A 19,770-nucleotide genomic window follows, 5' to 3' on the forward strand; every position below is an offset into this window, starting at 1 on the left:
TCCCCCTGCTGCATAACTTTCTGGCTGGCCGGTCTCACCGTCTCTGCAATCTTCCTCCCAGCCTGGTAGCTGAGGTTGGCGGAGGAAGCTGCAGAAGACAGCGGATGTCATCGAGGAGCGCCGCCGGTGGGACCAGAGATGGGACACTACCGCCACGGCGATCGTTCGCTCGTGTCCTGTCTTCTCCTTGTCGGCTGCTCTGTAGCTGCAGCGGCAGATGAGAAGAGAGAACAGAAGTAAGCAATCGCCGCGGCGGTAATGTCCCATCTCTGGTCCCGCCGGCGGCGCTCCTCGATGAGTTTCCACTCGCCCCCACGCAATTTTCACTCGCCAATTGCGAGAGGGCGAGTGGAAATTTTGAGGCCTGGTGTAGCCCTAGCAATTTTGTGATGGCAATAGTAAATTAGCCCCTTTATATCACTATGCTATTAATCAAACATGTTGGTTGTCCAGCAAACCACAAGACAAAGTAATGCTTGTGTATATGTGTATGATCTTACTTGGATAAGGGTCATCACCTTTAAGTACCACAGCGGATAGGATGGCAAAACTGAAAGGAAGAAAGAAAAAAGTAATGGATAGAAGATAAACATTATGCAAATGTATGTGTATATATATTGTACAAATATACATGTACATTAATGTCTTGTTTTGAAATGGTCTTTTATATATGATATATATATATATAATATATTTATATGCTAATATTGCACGTTTGCACCTTTTTGCACTTTTTTGATTGGTATTGGTATACAGTTACTACTAAGCAAGTGACTTATATATTTTTAGCACATGAATTCATATTGTTATATGTATTAGCACAATTGGAATTAAGAGGTTATTTAGATTTATTTATGCTCCATTTCATTGGTTAGTGCCTTTTTATTGCCTTAGATTAGACTTATTAACCAGCTGTAGATGCACTAGTGAACCGGTTCCAATGGACTCCTAAAACCTGTTTGTTGGGAGGTAGAGACCACCTACTTGTCCCAATAGTGCAGTGCACCTACTTGTCTCGCATACAAGCAGTATGTGAAGTCAGAGCTCCTGATGTGCATTCTAAGAATTGAAATAATTATAGTGACAGCTAGGACAATCCGAACACTAGCTGAAGAAGGAGTTATCAATGCAAACCTCAATATATCTCTCAGCACAGGTTTATTTAATGAAATCCCAAATTATCCCGCAGCTGATAAAAATAATACAGTTGGCTCTCAATATTTTGCTAGTGCCTGTTCCTGAGCACTTAGTTCCAAAGGACCCTAGCATCATTTGTATGTCAAGGCTACCCTTTGGTCTCAATCCAGCACTTTACTTATTTAATTTGAAATTACACTTTAACCTTTACATCAAAACAAACAGAAGACTTAAAGGAGAACTATGATGTGAGTGACTTTCACTTAGCCTCATAGTTCGATCTGATGTGTGACAATGAAACTGTCACACGTCGGCTCAATAGATGGGGAAGTGAGCGAACACATACCATTGCTCGCTCACTTCCCGATCATCTCCCTGCAGAGAGCCGTGACTGTCACTCATGGCTCCCTGCAGGGATTTCCCCCCTCCGATCCTGCAGCGCTGACTGGAGGAACGAATGGGGGAGGGGGCGGTTACAGCTGGCTCTGCCTCAATCACGCAGCTGGTTGGATCTCGACAGTAATGTCGGGATCTGTCCCGCCTGCGGCGGTCTCAGTGTTTCCCAGGAGCTGTAGCTCGCGGTATAATGAGCTTTGGGTCATGGGAGGACGCTAGTTTATGTCCCCGTGTGACCCGGAGGAGAACTATGTGGAAAAACATTGACCCCATAGTTCTCCTTTAACGCTGAGCTCCAGGCAGATGCAAAAGACAAATTAATGCAGCTCTGTGTTTGTTACCACACAGTTACATATGTTTATTTTTTAATGTAAAGTACTTGAATTTGACTTGGCATAAGCTTGCATTCTCCTCTACAATAGAGCACAGACAAGGAGTGAGAGAAGCAGCTCAAGGAGCAAGTCAGCTGGGCTGCAGTGCTCATGTGCTAGCTAGGAACATGCTGATAGGAAGAAAGCGCAGAGTGATTCAGAGAGATGAGCTAATCATTCTGCTGCTTCTTCTTTCACTGTTTAGTCACAGGATAAAAGAGGGAAAATACGTTAGTTAACTGTAGCAGAGAAAAGTCAAGTTTTCTGCCAGTGAAGGCTGTGTGTGTGTGGTGCAGTGCTTCTAGGGACATAGAGCAAGTGAAGTGTTCCCATGTGAACCACCTGATGAAGGGGCCCTGCGTGACTCAGAAACGTTGTTTGCGACATTATGTGACAGTGTAAACAAAGCAGAAAAAAGAAGCTTTCATGTGTGTGCTGGTGATCCACTCATCTTCAGTTTTCCCATGGGATTTGTCACCCCCACAACCACCCTCTCCTTTCCTTCCTGTATTGGCATTAGAGTTAACTTCTTTATTTGAATGAGTATATTAAAGGTACAGAATAATGTCTGTTCTCTCTGCTGGTTTCTCTGTTTATCCTTCAGGTCTTGACCTCTTTTTACAGATGCAAAGTCACAGGAACAGTGATAACTGGATGATTTTGCCACCAAACTGCTGTGGCTTTGATCTAATAGGCAGCTGTAGAAGTGATTAGAAGTTGAAATGTGGATGGAAATTAGGCAACCAAGAAGTCTATTGTTTGTTTCTTTATTGGTCTACAACATCTGGTCTTGTACCAGTTTGGATCTTCAGTCAAGCTGTTACCTTTCCCAACCTTTGCTTTTTCCCTACCTTTGCACATTGTTGTAGCTTTAACTTTATTATGTGTATTATAAAGATTACATTTATAATATTCTGTTTTAAAGTCAAATAAAGGGCTGGGGCCATCATTTCCCACACTTGTTTTGGTTTCCTCTTTATCATTATTGATCAGTTTGTATGGGTGGTATTGGGGTGGTTGTGTTGCGGGGTTGTACAATCCAATGTGAAAATCTTAGGATTCCAGCTTGAAAGAGCCACTAAAGAGACACCGCGACCTTGCACATTTAGGCCACCTTCCACAAACCACTTTATACTTGCCTTTCAAGTACTAACCTGAAACAAACATTCATATAGGGAAGTTAGAAAAGTCTGACTTTCCATCTGCATACTTGTTTCAAGCCAATAGATTTCATTCGAAAGGTAGCGATCAGTGTTACAGCCCTTGGATACTTTGCCTTGATAAAGAATCCAGAAATTGCAGCGCCTATACTTCTATACCCACAGGTTTAAGTTCAAGGACAGGTACCCTGCAAAGGGGGAAGGTTTATGTTTTTTATGAAAAAAAATAAGAACTTTGAGTACCTGTAAATATCAGTGGATTCGCTTGGTTTGTATCCCTCTTGAAATGCTTCAGGAGGCATGTATGCTAACGTTCCCCCAACTGCTTCAATATCACCAAGGGCAGTGGAGCTACTTGTAAATCTGGACAAACCAAAATCTCCAATCTGAAAGGAAAGATCAGAATCTTAAAGGACAATTTTATTCAGATTCCTGATTTTGACTACAGTCCTATAGTCACCAATACTGCCAACTTTGAAAAGGTTTCTTTGTGCCCACCTAAAATCAGCATCAATCAACTATTGAATCTTCCAGCAGTGGCTATGCTCAGTTTAAACAGCACACTGTGTAGAAAGCCCTGTATGTAATATATTGCATTCATATCCATAATGCACTCAAAGAGGGCAAAGAAAAAGCTTACTGAGCTAAATAGCTCAATGTACCTGATCCTACAATGAGTTGTTCGCTTTGCAATGCACCATGTTAAAAATGGCCTGTCGCCTTAATGCTTCCACAAATGCTAAAGGCAAAGCCTGTGAAGGAAATATAAAGCTAGCTTGGATTCAGTGGAGGTGGGTTAGAACATCTGTAAAGTTTTAATACTGTGTGTGCTTGATAAAACTTGCCTCCTCTCCCATCCTTCCCACTCTCTCCAAACCCATCCTGCAAGTTATACTCCCCAAATTCCCCCCTCAAGGTCCCTTGCTAGCATAATTTCTGGGTGCGGTGGACTACTAGTCTAGTGCTAGTCTAGTGCAGCAGATGGTCCTTCAGACTGGTCCCCTTGAAATTACTTCACTCTGGATCCTGAGAGGACCCTGCCATTGAGCAGCCAATCAGAAGTGTCTATATCATGCAGCTAGACACCCAAAGATGGACCCTGTCAAAAGTAAACAAATAGAGAGAGGAAACTCTGTACTGGAGGATTATGTGGCTGTGGCTCTGGATAAGTAAAATGGGTTTTTTACTGACAACTATCAGTTAGGGGGTGGGAGAGAGGTTATTATTTTATCCCAGACATGGGCTTAAAAGCTCCTTAATTGGACAGAAAGGAATAGGAAATGTATTGGGGACACAGGCAGCAATTAAAATCTAACAGAGGATTTAACCCTTTGCCTTCACTATATATATACATACATAGACAATATACTGTATATGTATAAAAACGACACTTAACTTTCCATTTTCCCCTACAGCATCTGCCCACTGTTTTTCACTTTCTACAGAATGCCTATCACTATTACTAAGTCTACGCAACTCCAAGTGGAATGCAGGAGTGGAAGCATATTGCTAATCAAGTAGCAAGGGTGTCTTTTGCATGTCAACATCAGAAAGCTCTGGGAGGTGCTTGAAAGGTGAATGTAATGGTAAGATGTATGTGGTCATGCTGACTATTTATATCCCCCCAACTCGTTCTCTTTAAAGGAGAACTATCGGGTCAGGGCTTTTCCCCAAAGTTCTCCTAAGGGTCACGGGAGAACACAAACTAACGTTCTCGCAGCTCGCGGTATACTGAGACGCCGCAGATTGGACGCCGGGATTGACAGCTTGCTCTGCCTATCCAGAGGCAGAGCCAGCTGTGCCCGCCCCTCCCCCTTCCGTTCCGCCAGTCAGCGCTGGGGTATCGGACAGGGGAGCGGGGGAATCCCTTCAGGGAGCCGTGAGTGACAGTCACGGATCTCTGCAGGGATAGATCGAGAAGTGAGCGAGTGACGGTATGTGTTCGCTCACTTCCCGATCTACTGAGCCGACCTGTGACAGTTTCATTGTCACAGGTCTGCTCAGATTATGAGACTGAGTGAAAATCACTCGCCTCATAATTCTCCTTTAAGATTATTGTGCAACTGTGGGATGTGCTGGAGGGGTAAATGTAAAAGTAAGATGTACAGTATGTGGTCATACTATTTATATTCTCCCAATTGGTTCTCTTTAAGCTAAAAGAAGAACCCCCGGCAAATAAAAACCTGACAGTCGCCCATCTCTGCAGAGCTGAGCGATCAGCAATTGCATGATCAATCAACTCTCGGTATATAGTGCTGGCGTGTGACAGCTGCAGTGTCCCGCACCGGTTCTAAGTATTGGGAAGAATACATTTTACTCTCCCTAAATATTTCTCATTTAACAACTCATTCATTTTTATTGAACTAGTACTTTTAAAGTCAGCAGAGCGGAGAGTAAGGAACATTCATAAAGCATACTGCTATACAGCCATATTGTGCTTTTAAAATAGACCCCTAAATGTTGTAAACAAATTTTCTGTTATCTGTTTTAAGCACATTAAAGGCTGTGACACACTGCACGTGAAGCAGCGCGGAGCGGTCGCGGGCTGCCTTCGCAAGCAGTGTGTCATGTTATTTTCTCCTCGGCACGTCAGCTTGCGAGAGCTCGCGTGCCGAGATGAAAAATGGCTTTGTGTGCTGTGTGTCATGGGCTTAAGTGTTTTATTAGTCACTAAATATCTTGTGTGCAAGCCCTTTTACTGGCTTCAATGTTTTCTCAAGGGGGAGGTCCTATTAGAGCATTTCATGCCCACATTTTTCTTAAACTGAGAATCACCCCCTAAGCATTTTATACAAAGCTTATAAGGGCTCATTTACACCACTGCTGTAATGTGCACGTTATTGCCCTGCAGTGTCATTCACTGTGAAAGGCACAGCAACACACCTTCACAACGCATCTGCACTGCAGTGAACCGCAATGCACAGTAACACACTACCATGAGTTGTGTTGCTCTGTGCAAGCACAAATGTTTCAGATACAATCTGTGATCCATTGTGGTCTTTTAGACCGCCCATTTAAATGCCTTAACACAACGCACATTATTGAGCATGTGTTAAGAGTCTCTTACCAGACCTGGGTAGTTTGAATTGGCATGACTTAGTTAAATAGAAAACACTCTAATTGTATCACACGGACAGCGTCGTTTTGAAAAAAATAAATAAATATATTGATTGTTTTATCTTTGTGTATTTCTGTTTTTTTGTTGATATGGTAAAAGGACGGACACTGAAGTGGATATGAACATTGGCAGTAATTAAAAAATTGATGGAGCATATCTGAATACATACTTAAGGGTAACTACTGGCAAACAGTAAAATACACAGCTGAAATACATACACTTTTGTCTACTATGGTATTACTACTGTAACGCCAGCCTTGTGATTTACATATATTTTATTAAATTAAAGCTAAACTAAATGAAATGCTAGTTTTGTCTTGGGGGGAACATGAAAAGTAGTTATACTTGCCTACTACTCACTCCATGTAAATGAGGATGCTGAAGGTCCAGCCACCATCTGGAGCATCAGAGAGAGAAGAGCGCTGACTGCCAGGAAATTAAGGGATAAGGTAAGTATAGTTGCTTTTTCTGTTCCCCCTAAACAAAACGAGCATTTAACTGGGGTATACTACCCCAGTGCTGAACGGATATGTATTTTTCCCTGGAGTTCAGCTTTAATCTTTCTGGTTTAGCAATTCAGCTTTTTATGCCACCTTTCCTGCTCCAGTCCTCTTTACTAGACAGTGAATCAGCATAATAATCACCTCAGTTCAGTGAGCAGGGAGCTGACCCAGAAAGCAGTAATGTCGTAGACACCCTATGAATTCAAGGGATAGTATTCATTAAGACCATACAGTATGTCATTGTGTACATAGTGACACGTTCACAATTATACTTGCCTAAATCATGACAGCTTTATGCCAGTATAATAAGGGAAATGATTATTATTGATTGATATTGTAACAGCAGGAACTAAAATACACAAGTTTAACATTCCATTATGTGATTGATCATATAAGTATATTAAAATGACTTTTGTAGCTGATGTATCTTCAACTTGGTTGCACATTTATGTAATGTCATTTACATGTATCCAAGTAATTATCTGTGTACAGTAAACTATAACAGGTGACACCTAAAATGCTATTAAATGGTGCAATAATTATGAACAGTTCTAATGCAGTGATTAGTGCTTATCCACAAGAGATTAATCTCACCCGTATATGGAGAGCGTCATTCAGAAGAACATTGCCTGGCTTGAGATCCAGGTGTAAAAGGGAAAGGAGATGCAGCCAGTTCATACCCAATGCCACTTCGTGGAGAATGCGATATTTAAAGGGCCATGGAATCACTTTAACTCTCTCCATTAGTGTGCCCAAGCAGCCATACTCCATCCACTGCATTATGATACAAGGAGGTACTTTCACTATCCCATGCAATTGGATTACATAGTCGTTGGCTGAAGCATGTTTTATCTTTTCAGCCTCATCGAGGAGTTCCTCTAGACGATATGATGGATCTCTATGAAAGGTAACGATAAAGCATGATTAAAGAAGAACACCAGGGAAAAGTTTTATTAACCCTTGCAGTGGGGCTACCCCCACACTGCAAGGGTTAACTGATCATTTGTGTCTAGGTGCTAAAAAAAGTTATACTCACCCGAACACCAACCCGCTGCTTCCCCGGTCACTGAAGCGTGTCTCCTCTTCTGCACAGATGGAATGTTTACAGTATACAGTGTGATGACACAAGGATTCGTTGTTCACTGCAGAGGAGGGTGTGAGAGGCTCTAGGTACGCGGTCTAAGAACAAACCGGCTGGAATGATTGGGTAAGTATAACTTTTTTTTCTTTAGAATATAGAAGCAAACGAGCAGCAAACCCTTGCAGTGCGGGGGTAGCCCCACTGCAAGGGTTAAAAAGACAAACGCAGCTAAAAATTCTGGGGTATATTTATAAGTAGTGAATGTAACTTTCACCAAACATTCTCCAGTGGAGAATCTTCCAGGTTTATGTAATTTGAAATGACAGTAATTATTTCACCACCAGAGAATGTGAATTACAAGAGGAAGACTCCAGGACTCCAGGGAGAAAGGACTTCAGAGTAATGGCAGTTTTACTTTATATGATGTTTGGAACACCCAGTGGGTGGTGCATTCATTAATGTTCCTGTGCCTGCCATGTAAAAATGGCGTTACCGAGAAGTTCACTCCTGTTAATTGCAGTGGCGTCACAAGGGTTGCGCGGCCCGCACCAGGTTGCCACCATTGGAGGGGTGACACCAAATGACTGACAGTTTGGTGTCACCCCCTATGAAAAGTTGGGCACTCGATCACAGACTGTATATGATGTTATTTGCATACATCATATACAGAGCATTATCTGAGGTCTCTCTGTTCTCTAGTTAAAGCAGCCTTGTGGAACTTCTCATGTTGACCAGAATCCCTGGTCTTGCGATGGCAAGACCCGGAGGTTGAACGTACCTTCCAACTTTCTGACATGAAAAAGAACACTTTCCAGGAAAATGTATATAGGTACTGAACACACCCCTGCCACACGCCCAGTTATGTGGACCATTAAAAATGTACATGCCAAAAATGATTGGTTGAATTTTTTTTTCACCATTAATTTTCTTTTACACTGGCTTTTCAAAATAGCAAACCAGATTATTAAGAAATAGCATGAAGGCTTTAGTGCAGAATAACACTTTTGGTAGTTAAATTGTAAATTGTAGATATCTGTACATCAGACCAAAAAGAAGGACAACTGAGGAGGAAAGAAGGACAGAGAGATTTGGTTCCAAATGAGGGACAGTTGGAAGGTATGGGTTGAGTCAATAATGTTTATGACTAGGTGATCTGCTTTCAACAAAGTCTATGTGATAGATCTGGACATTAGTCTTGAGAGGCGTTCAGTTACCACTTCTGCTGCTTATTTCTACAGGAGAGGTATGCTGTATTCTATGTCTATCGGGGGAAAGCATTGTATATACATGTATATACTGTATGTTACAGTGCATTTACATGCTGTATCTCACTTCATATGGATATGTTTGTTGTTATCTCACAGTTTTTTCATATATGGCGGGCTCTGATGTCATTATGACAGCATGGAAGGGGGGGGGGGGGTTCTTATTCGATCTGAATTGGACTGTCAGAATAATAGGGAGCATAGTGTGGATGAATATCTTTTGTATATATGTTGGATTGTACATCAGATTCAAGCAAAGTATTAGCTAAAATGATAATTGGTAACATTTTAAAGGAGAACTATGGGGTTCTGTCTTTTCTTTATTATTGCATTCCTTAGGCTAAATAAGTAAATCGTGTAATTTACTCCTATTAGCCAATACTGTCGGGATCCTCCCCACTGATCTTCGTCACTGTGACTGACAGTGATTCTTGAGAGCTGCTGCGCGTCCACGAATATATCTCTGTGATATCCCCGATCCCCAGTGATTTTTGCATGTCAGTGTCACACAGGAGAGAGAGAGAGAGAGAGAGAGAGAGAGAGAGAGAGAGGCCCTCTCTCTCTCCATCATTTACTACAAATGGGCAAGTCCATATATGGTGAATAGGCTCCCCCCCCGCCTCTCTCTCTCTCTCTCCCTGCCCTGTGTGACACTGACATGCTAAAATCACTGGGGATCGCTGATGAGAGAGGGGAAAGAGGGCTCTCTCTTTAGCATTTACTACAAATGGGCAAGTCCATATATGGTGAATGATGTCACTGGGGAGGGAGGGGATCAATGCACTGCACACTACACGTGAAGTAGGCGGGGCAGATGGAGAACATATTGTAAAAAAAAAAAAAAAAAAAAAATTTTTACCATTATATAAACAGTAAAAAGGGGAGAAATTAGCAGATAGGCCCAATAAAGGACAAAAATGGGAAGTTGGTTATAAACGACAAGGAGAGGGCCGAAGTGCTGAACACTTTTTTCTCCTCAGCATACACTCAGGAGGGAAACGGGATTGACACCGAAATTTAGGAATGCAATAATAAAGAAAAGATAGAACCCCATAGTTATCCTTTAATAGCTCAGTTTTAATGAGTATTTCGGCTCTGATTCTGAAATGTTTTCTATTTGTTCTCAGTATTTAATATTCGTGATCAATACACCTTTATTGACATATGCTATTATTGACATATGCTCAAACTATCTTATAACAGCGATGTTTTCAGGGCCACTCAGGGTCCTCCGCATCAGGCAAAACAGTGTATTTAATGTTCCATGCAGATCTGTTATACTTGTGTCTTTTTCTAACAAACAGTGATGGGTGAATCTGCTTACTTTTGCCTTTTTGTCTATGCAGGGCAATCCAGCAAATCCAAACCTGTGATCTGCCTCAGACCTGTACCCAATCGCTTTCCATATCCTCCTTTCATTCAGAGGATATTAGTCCCGTGTCCTTATTAGGACTCCACTAAAGTCCTACATTATTAAGACAAAACACACACATAAGGGCATGCACTGTGTTCTAATAATCCTTGATCGCCAAACAGACAAGAAGTCAGCAGGCTGTATAAGTTAGTTCAAAAGGGTTTAAATGACTTTTTTATTGCTTCATTCATCAAGGTAAAAGGGGAATGATCCATGAGTATCTGATGGCCAGGAATCAACCGTATTCACTGAGAATTTGGGTTTAGGTGAACCAATTTGGTCATCATTCCTATTAATTTATTATTTAAATTATCATTTTAATGAGAAGACACAATATTCTAGTGAAGACTATCCATAACTTCAAACTAGGGATGCACCGATACCAAGTGCAGTACTCGGTACAAGTACAAGTACAAGTACAGATACTTTTTGAGCTCCAAGACTAGACTAGAGAAAAATTCAAAAGTTAGGAGGCAGCTGTCATTGTTAAGGAGCACACGGAACTCCTGGGATTTGTACATCTCTGCTTTAATGTATGATTTTGTTTTCATAAATATAAATAAAGGGATGCACCAATACCAGTTTTACAAGTAAAGGTATTGATACTTGCCCAAGTACTTACAAGTACTGATACATTTTTGTTTAGTGTCATGTGACAGTTTTTCTAAAACAATATGATTTCAGGACAGTGGTGGAGCACCAGAGCCAGGTCCCAGCTGCAACCGCTGCAACCCTGGTAGTTCTCATAAAAATGCCAAGCATCTGCACTGGTACTCGAAAAGTATCGGTGCATCCCTACGTCAAACTATTATTTATTTCTGGTTGGAATTAAACAGAGGAACAGTGATGAGTACTGCTTACTTAGCTGGACCAATGTTTTCTCTATTTATTACAGTGAATCTGCATTTCCACATTTCTATACCATACTGGTGTGGGTAGAAGGCTTCCTACTTGGCTCTTGACCCCATGAGTATCTCAATGACAGATAATGCTGTCATGGAAAGCTTCTTTAAGAACATGCATACATTTATGCAATTGTACATTTACCTACTGTGCATAAGCTGCATGATCATAACCTCATTGATAGAAACATCTTTATTCTATCAAGGGAGACTGCATAATAGATTAACATTTATTCAGTGCCACACACAGGACACACCAAAAATAGAACTTCACAATTTGGATGTGCATCCTCCTCTAGGAGCCTATGAATGTGTATGTGAGAATATATTGTAGATAGATCTGTCAATGCAAATAGATATATGAGGTGAAATGAAACCTAGGTTTGAGAAAGAAAAACTGGCTGGTACAAAATAATATGAAAGGAAAAATGCTGCATATAGTATATCATAAATCATCTTTATTCTCCAAAACATTATTAATATAATTTAAAAGCTATGGTCCCCATTTACCTTCTTGGATACCTTTGAAATTATAGAATTAAATCCATCTTGTTTCCCTGCTAACTTTCAAATTATTTATGAAACAAGTACCATTCTACTGTTTTGTAACATATTAGGTCATAAACTTTCATAAAAATCAACATATGACCCTGTAATGGCCAGCAATCATATGACGGATTTGAAGGATTTGTTTACCAACGTGTACAGATGAGAAACTTCCATAACATTGGTTTACAGGTTGATTTAAAGGACTCAAGTGCAATTTGATTTAACATTTTGGATGCTTAAGTCAAAATGGCTGAGCTCTTTATTTTGGGTTTAAAGTCTTATAATCAGCTAATGTATTAAATAAAGTGTATGAAAATCCTAACAATTATTTTATATTTTTTTTCTATTGGTTGAACTTGATATACTTGTCTTTTTTCAACCTGACTAGCTATGTAACAATGAGTGTCTCTTACTTGCTCCCTTTTGGTCTGTTGAATATACCATTGAAAGCATTTTGTTATATCTGTGTGATACGTGCAAAAAAGCTTGTACAGCTGCCGAAGGCGGCCGAGCAGCCCCGCCGAGTGGCTCAGCCGAGCCGAAGGCATATGCTTCGACTCGACTGAGCCGAAGTGACAGCCGAAGTGGGGCCGTACACCTTGCAAATGACAGCTGGGCCGCCCAGTTGTAATGACAGATCAGCGTCTCCAAATGACCTGGGGACGCTGATCTGTCATTAAACAATAACAGCTGGGCGGAGCCGGCCATGGCGTCACGGCCGGCTCCGCCAAGTTGTTATTCATTGGCTGGGACTTGCTAGAACACTCTAGCAGGTGACGGCCAAAAGGAAACAGTTGGGCGGAGCAGGCTGTCACTGCTAGCTCCACCTAATTGTTGTTTTTTTTTTCTCCTTTAAAAAATCTTTATTTATTTATTTAAATGTACTATTTATTTACATTTTTTAAAATATTTTTTTAAACTTTAAAAAAACCCTTTTAATTGATTTTCTATTTTGCTCGGTACCACGGAGGTAACAAACAGAATCGCCGAGCCGAATGCTGCTCGGCGTCATTCGGCTATTCACTCACTGCCATTTGGCCCCTATGAGAATAGGGGCGAACGGCAGCGAGTGAGCTACCGGAGCTTCGGCTCGGCCCAGATGTTGGATCGGCTGAGTGGAAGTCCTACTGCACTTTGGCTCAGCCGAACATGCAAAGCATGTTCGGCTGACCGAAGTGCAGCCGATGTACGGCTGAAATCAGCCATACAAGCCTCAAGTGAATAGCCAAACAGCGTTCGGCTCACTTCACTTCGGCTGGGTTATTCACTCGGCTGCTATCACTCTAGGACAGGAAGTTTGTTACTGGGAGGATCACCAGATGAAAATATAGGAAGAAACCTAGAACAAAGAAAACTACCACTTTATCTAAGGAGTGTTAAGCTGCAATATATTACATTTTTATTCTTGTGATTAGATACACTTTCATTTTATCGATATTTTACCCCAATAATTTGTCATAGCCAACCAAAGGCAATATTTTAATTTGTTTCTTATTTGTTATAGTACTTAGTTTACTTTACTTTAAAGCGGAAGTAAATAATTAAAATCAAAGCAGAAGAAAATAAAAATATATCACTGGGGGGGATGCTTCCACTCTCTCCCCCAGTGGTTTTCAATTTTTTTGTGTACACTGTACAGTACATGCGCCATACAGAGTACACACTCAACCCAGTTACTCCATCTCTAAGATGCCGTGAATAGGCAGGATGTAGCTCCTGTACACATGTGCAGGAGTTACATTGTCAGTGGCCACCCAATGGCCGAATAGGACTTTCCAGAAGCCAGAATATGCGGCGGAGATGGTGGAGGCACAGGACAGTGCAGAGGACCGAAGATTGATCCAACAATACTGGAGAAGGGCACACTTTTTTAAGGTAAGTATGCTCTAAAGTGCAAGTATACTGTGCATACTTACCCATTGGGCAAAGACAAAAACTATTTCTAAGCTTTAAGAACACGAAAAATATGGGTGGGTGGCAGGCAATTAACTCTATGTCTATGGTAATATTTAAAATATTTTATGGATGTCCCATGTAGTGGGTTTGCTTGATTGGGTCAGTGGATCCTATTAGTCCTATGTGTTCTCCAGTGCTGTTTTCCCAAATTCCAGTCCTCGATAACCTCCACCAGGTCATCTTTTCAGACATGACATTGCAAAGCTGTCAAGATCACAGTGTAAAAACATAAACACAATTGAGTTGATCTGAGATTGTGTATACTGGAAAATATGACAATCCAGAACACTTCTGTAACAGATTATCCCAATAATAAAAGTGGCATTGACCTCATGGGTAATACTTACTTAAGTTGTTTCACTGCTACATGTATGTGGAGAACCTTGTGCTTCACTTTGAAAACATCTCCAAAATGGCCCTGACCAATATGTTCCCATTCTGAATTTGGCCCAAGTGAGTCAGGTGACACAAATTTAACGTGGCTCATCTCTCACAGATTCAGTCCATTACATCTGAAAAAGGCAAAACGGATAATGTGATCTGCAAATATGAATGAACATAAATATATTCTCTGCATAGCTGGAAAACGGTGACAATGGTCTAGTGGCCTTTATAAACACGGTGAATCTTCTGATGGCTGTCTTGCAGGTAGAAAGTGGTAAGTGACCAGCAAATTGATCATTTTACATTTTTATAAAATTAGAATATCGTGCAAAAGTTCATTTATTTCACTAATGCAACTTAGCCGTCTACCAGGAGATTTTGGAGCACTTCATGCTTTCTTCCACAGACGAGCTCTATGGGGATGCTGACTTCATTTTCCAGCAAGACTTGGCACCTGCCCACACTGCCAAAAATTTTCTGAAATTGTGGATCTGGGTTTTCATGAGCTGTAAGCCATAATCATCACAATTATGACAAATCACGGCTTGAACTATCTTGCTTTGCATGTAATGAGTCTATCTCATATATTAGTTTCACGTTTTAAGTTGCATTAGTGAAATAAATTAACTTTTGCACGATAATCTAATTTTTCGAGTTTCAACTGTATATATAGGAATTTCCTAATTTTTTTTACATTTCTCTGTACATGATTGAGTGTTCAAAGTGAACTAGGCAAAGTGAAAATGTTCATTGGTAAATCAATCCCAGTGCACATTTTACATTATATACAGGTGAAACTCCAATAATTAGAATATCATGCAAAAGTAATTGCAGTAAGTCCTGCAAAAGGGGCCCAAACCAAGTACTGAGTACATATGCATGCTTGTACTTTTCAGAGGTCCGATAATTGTTCTATGTACAATCCTTGTTTTATTGATTGCATGTAATAATCTACTTTTTTGAGGTTGTGGATTTGGGGTTCTTGGGGTTTTCATGAGCTGTAAGCCATAATCATCACAATTATGACAAATCACGGCTTGAATTATCTTGCTTTGCATGTAATGAGTCTCTCTCATATATTAGTTTCACCTTTTAAGTTACATTAGTGAAATAAATGAACTTTGCACGATATTCTAATTATTCGAGTTTCACCTGTATACATGTGTGTGTGCAAATTTAGAATACACTAGAGCAGAGTGTACAGTATACCTTTAACTTTTCCCCATGTGTTAAATTAAATCTACATTAGAAAATAAATAGCTTTCCGTTGTTGAACTCTTACAAATGTTAGTTGCCTGGCTGTTATGGTGGTGCCGAGGCTTCAGTATACATGGATTCTGACATCACTTGCTGCATGCAAGTACTGAGGTCAGAAACAGTCAGGCAGCTGGCATTTTAAGAAGGAAGTTATCATATTCATTACAACTGCCATATACAGTTTCCTAAAGAAAAAAAAAAGAGGTTACCATGCAGATAGACAGCTGGGTGTCCTGGAAAAGAGCGAACTTGCTGTGTATCCCCTAAGAGATGTAACAACATAGTTAAGCTTTAGGTGGGTTGCTAGTAGCACCAAAATTACAGCTTGGTTTACATACAGAGACAGGTCATAACAGTCAAAGATATTTTGTATATACCATAACTGAAGGTATTTGAGAAAAAATGTAGTCTTAAAGAGCGAAATTTTCCTATGTGGAGCTGAATTTCTGTCTACACATTGTAGGGTACTGCATCCAGCCACAGCTTGTCATGGACAGGGATCCGAATCTGCTGAGAAAAGGACAGTCTGGATGATTAAAGGAATGTGTCTGAGCGTAGAGAAGTAGGAGAGGGTACTAATGGTAGAGCATAACAGACCATACAACTTTGGAGTGTTCCAGGCACTGTGTAAAGGCACAGGGTTCACAGAGGCACACAGGGTGCATTAGGAGTTGCTGGATGACACAGGATGCTCAGGGGTCACTGAAATAACAGGGCATACAGGAAAACTTTGGGGTCACAGGATGACACAGGATGCTTAGGGGTCACTGGAGTCACAGGGCACAAAGGGATGCTTTGGGGTCACATGATGACAGGATGCTCAGAGTCACTGGAGTAACAGGATACACAGGGATGCTCTGGGGTCACTGGAGTAACATGGCACACGGGGATGCTCTGGGGTCACAGGATGACACAGAATGCTCAGGGGTCACTGGAGAACAGAGTGCACGGGGACACTCTGGGCTCACAGGATGACACAAACTGCTTAAGGGTAACTGGAGAACAGGGCACACAGGGATGCTCTGGGGAACTGGATTCTCAGGGGTCACTGGAGTAACAGGGGACACAGGAATAATATGTGGTCACAGGATGCTCAGGAGTCACTAGATTAACAGGGCACAAAGGGACGCTCTGGGGTCACAGGAAGACACAGTGAGGGGAATTTATCAAAACTGGAGCCGACAAAATCTGGAGCAGCTGTACATGGCAACCAATCAGCTTCTCGTTTTCATTTTCACATCTGAACTGGACAAACTGAAGAGAGAAGCTGATTGGTTGCCATGCACAACTGCTCCAGAATCTGTCTGCTCCAGTTTTGATAAATTCCCTTCAGTATGCTTAGTGGTTACTGGTGTAATAGGGCACACAGGGATACTTTGGGGTCACAGAATGACACATGATGCTCAGGGGTCACTGGAGTAACAGCACAAAGGGGTGCTCTGGGGTCACAGGAAGACACAGGATGCTCATAGGTGACTGGAGTTACAGGGCACACAGGGGTGCTCTGGGTTCACAAGATGACACAGGATGCCCAGGTGTCACTGGAGTTACAGGGCAGGCAGGAGTGGTCCGGTGTCACACAATGATACAGGATGCTCAGGGGTCACTGGAGTCACAGGACACACAGAGATGCTTTGTTAGAAATGCAAAAGCATATTCTAATGTACTGATATTACCTCTGTAATATGTCTTTTGAGCTGTAGCTGGCAGTGTAGTGTGATATTACTCTCTATGTGCATGCCTATTTATGATACACATGAAGCAATTTTTTCTATATATACGTTTTCCTGGTCAATGCTGTATACAGTGGCGTAACAACCGGGGGGGCACTTGCCCCGGGCGCAGGACTGACTCCACTGGCCGTATACATACATGTAACATTTTTCTAAGCAAGTAAACCTTCGTTCAGCATTCCTTAAGATCTCAGTGCTTCATCTAAACATATAACCAACAGGATATGGGCCAGGCAATAAACAGAATACTGCAAGTCAACAAGTGCTGCATCCAAGCTACTGAAAGATGGCAAGTACTTCAGATGTGAAGTTTGCAATCACAAAGCTCAACAAAAGCAAATACCAGCTATGGAAGTTCAAGCTTGAAATGCTGCTAAGCAAAGACGACTTGTGGCAAGTATTGAGTACAGACAGACCTACTAATGAATCCACTGAGGAATGGGACAAGAAGAACAGGCAAGCAAAAGCAATTATTATTCTGCTTGTGGAAGATAACCAGCTCATCCACATCAGAAAAGAGAATACAGCTAAAGGTATGTGAATTGCATTACAAAAACTGCAAAACCTAAACAATAAACTATATTTCCTACACAAGCTATATAAGATGAGGCTAGAAAAAAGGCCAGGAAATGCGTGAACATGTGAATGCAATGCTGGATAATGATATCATAGAACAGCTACGTGCAATTGGAGAGGAAATGAAAGACAACCACGTGGTGATATTACTGCTATGCAGCCTTACAGAGTCATACAGTACTCTTATTAATGCTCTGGAAACCAGACCCGAGCAGGCCAAAGGAAAATTAATCAATGAGTATGGCAGAAGGAAAGAAAATGTGCACAATGAAGAAAATGAGAAATCACTTAAGGTGCATGAGAGGGCAAAAAGCAAGAGACACCTACAAAATAAATAGTTATTGGCAGCCACAAGGGCAACTGCAAGCACATCATGGAGCGTTACCTTTAATGTAATTCAGAACAGTATACCATAGGGATAGTGTATTTACTCAGTTGCAACAAGCCACATGACTAGTGATGAGACCTTTTTCAGAGAAATTGATTTCAGTGTTAAGGACAAAGTTTTAATAGCAAACGGGAAAAGTATTACTGCAGAAGTTAAAGGGCCAGGATTCTTGAACTGCATCACACCGTCAGGGGACAAGCAGAGTACCCTCGTCAAAATTGTACTGTACTGTATATCCCAGATCTAGAAGGAAGCCTTCTATCAGTGAAAACCCTTGCTAATAATGGTCTCACAGTTCTTTTCCGAGGCGATAAATGTACAATCTAAAACAATAAGCAAATCCTTGAAAAAGGAAAATTGGATGAACACCTGTACAGACTCATCACCGCAGACGAACAAGACAAGACAGCCACTCATAATCCACACAAAAAATGTATCCACCTATGGCACAGACGACTAGGGCACCAAAACCCAGAAGCCTTAAAAGATATTATAAAGAGAGGCTGATCAGAAGATATAACCATACTGCCCTGCCAAATGCTCATGACATGCAAATACTGTTTGGAAGCAAAGGCCACACGTACCCCACTTCCACAGGCCACTGAAAGAAACCCCACCCCCTGAAGCTCGTACACAGTGACATGTGCGGACCAATGAAAACTCCCATATCAGGCAGAAACAGATATCTACTGACTTTCATTGATGATTATTCCAGGTACACAAAAACCTATCTGATGAAGCACAAGTATGAATCATCAGAAAAACATAAAGAGTTTATAGGCATGTCCAGTAACAAATTCCAATGGAAACCAGGAATTATACGCACCAACTACAATGGGGAATACATCAGTAAGGAAGTGAAATCATATATGAAGAAACAAGGTATAGTACACCAGACAAACACACCGTACACTCCTGAACAAAATGGGGTAGCAGAATGGAAAAATTGCACTCTTATAGAAATGGCCAGATGCATGCTGCCAGATGCTAACCTACCTAAGGAGTACTGGGGAGAAGCAGTCATGACTGCAACATACCTACAGTACAGACTACCTTCAAAAGCTGTTGAAAGAACCTTATTTGAAATGTGGCATTGATCTAAGCGTAGAATAGGGCACATCAGAGTTTGGATGTAAAGCGTACGCATACAGTATATATTACCAACAAGAAGCAAGGACTGACAAAGTGACAAAAAGCTATAGTGTTTATTTCGATGAGAACCCATCACCTTAAATCCCTAATCCCAGGGGGTTGTGAAGTGAATTCTAACAGTGAACCAGCAAAGAAAGCTGAGCAAAGTGAAGCCTCACAGGAGTCAGAACAAGAGGTGGAACTCACAATGGATAAGTCAAGTTCCATGTTAAATTCTGCTGAACAACCTGAAATTAGAAGATCCACTCGAGCAACAAAGGGAATACCCCCCTGCAAGCTGTCATATACTGCTAAGACACATAGCATACTCGAACCAACATCATGTGAAGACATAGGAAAGTTACCAAAACCTGAAGCCAATCAATGGAGAAAGGCAACAGAAGAAAAAAATCACTCCAAGAAAATAAAACCTGGACACTCAAGAGCAA

General features: G+C 41.2%; 1 protein-coding gene across 1 annotated transcript in view; it reads right to left on the reverse strand.

The window, feature by feature from the left end:
- The window catches only part of LOC108788443 (ankyrin repeat and protein kinase domain-containing protein 1-like), a 22,079-nt gene extending 7,719 nt beyond the window's left edge, over positions 1-14,360 (reverse strand). The window contains exons 1-4 of the mRNA XM_018558199.1: positions 14,200-14,360; positions 7,280-7,583; positions 3,308-3,450; positions 501-550 (exon numbers count right to left, since the gene is read on the reverse strand). Coding sequence (XP_018413701.1) covers positions 501-550; positions 3,308-3,450; positions 7,280-7,583; positions 14,200-14,339 — 637 coding nt within the window. The 5' untranslated portion in view covers positions 14,340-14,360. The remainder of the gene's footprint in view (positions 1-500; positions 551-3,307; positions 3,451-7,279; positions 7,584-14,199) is intronic.
- Between the last annotated feature and the right edge of the window lie 5,410 nt (positions 14,361-19,770).

This window comes from Nanorana parkeri, unplaced genomic scaffold (assembly GCF_000935625.1).
Source record: "Nanorana parkeri isolate BGI_ZX_2015 unplaced genomic scaffold, ASM93562v1 scaffold325, whole genome shotgun sequence".
Classification (NCBI taxonomy): Eukaryota; Metazoa; Chordata; class Amphibia; order Anura; family Dicroglossidae; genus Nanorana; species Nanorana parkeri.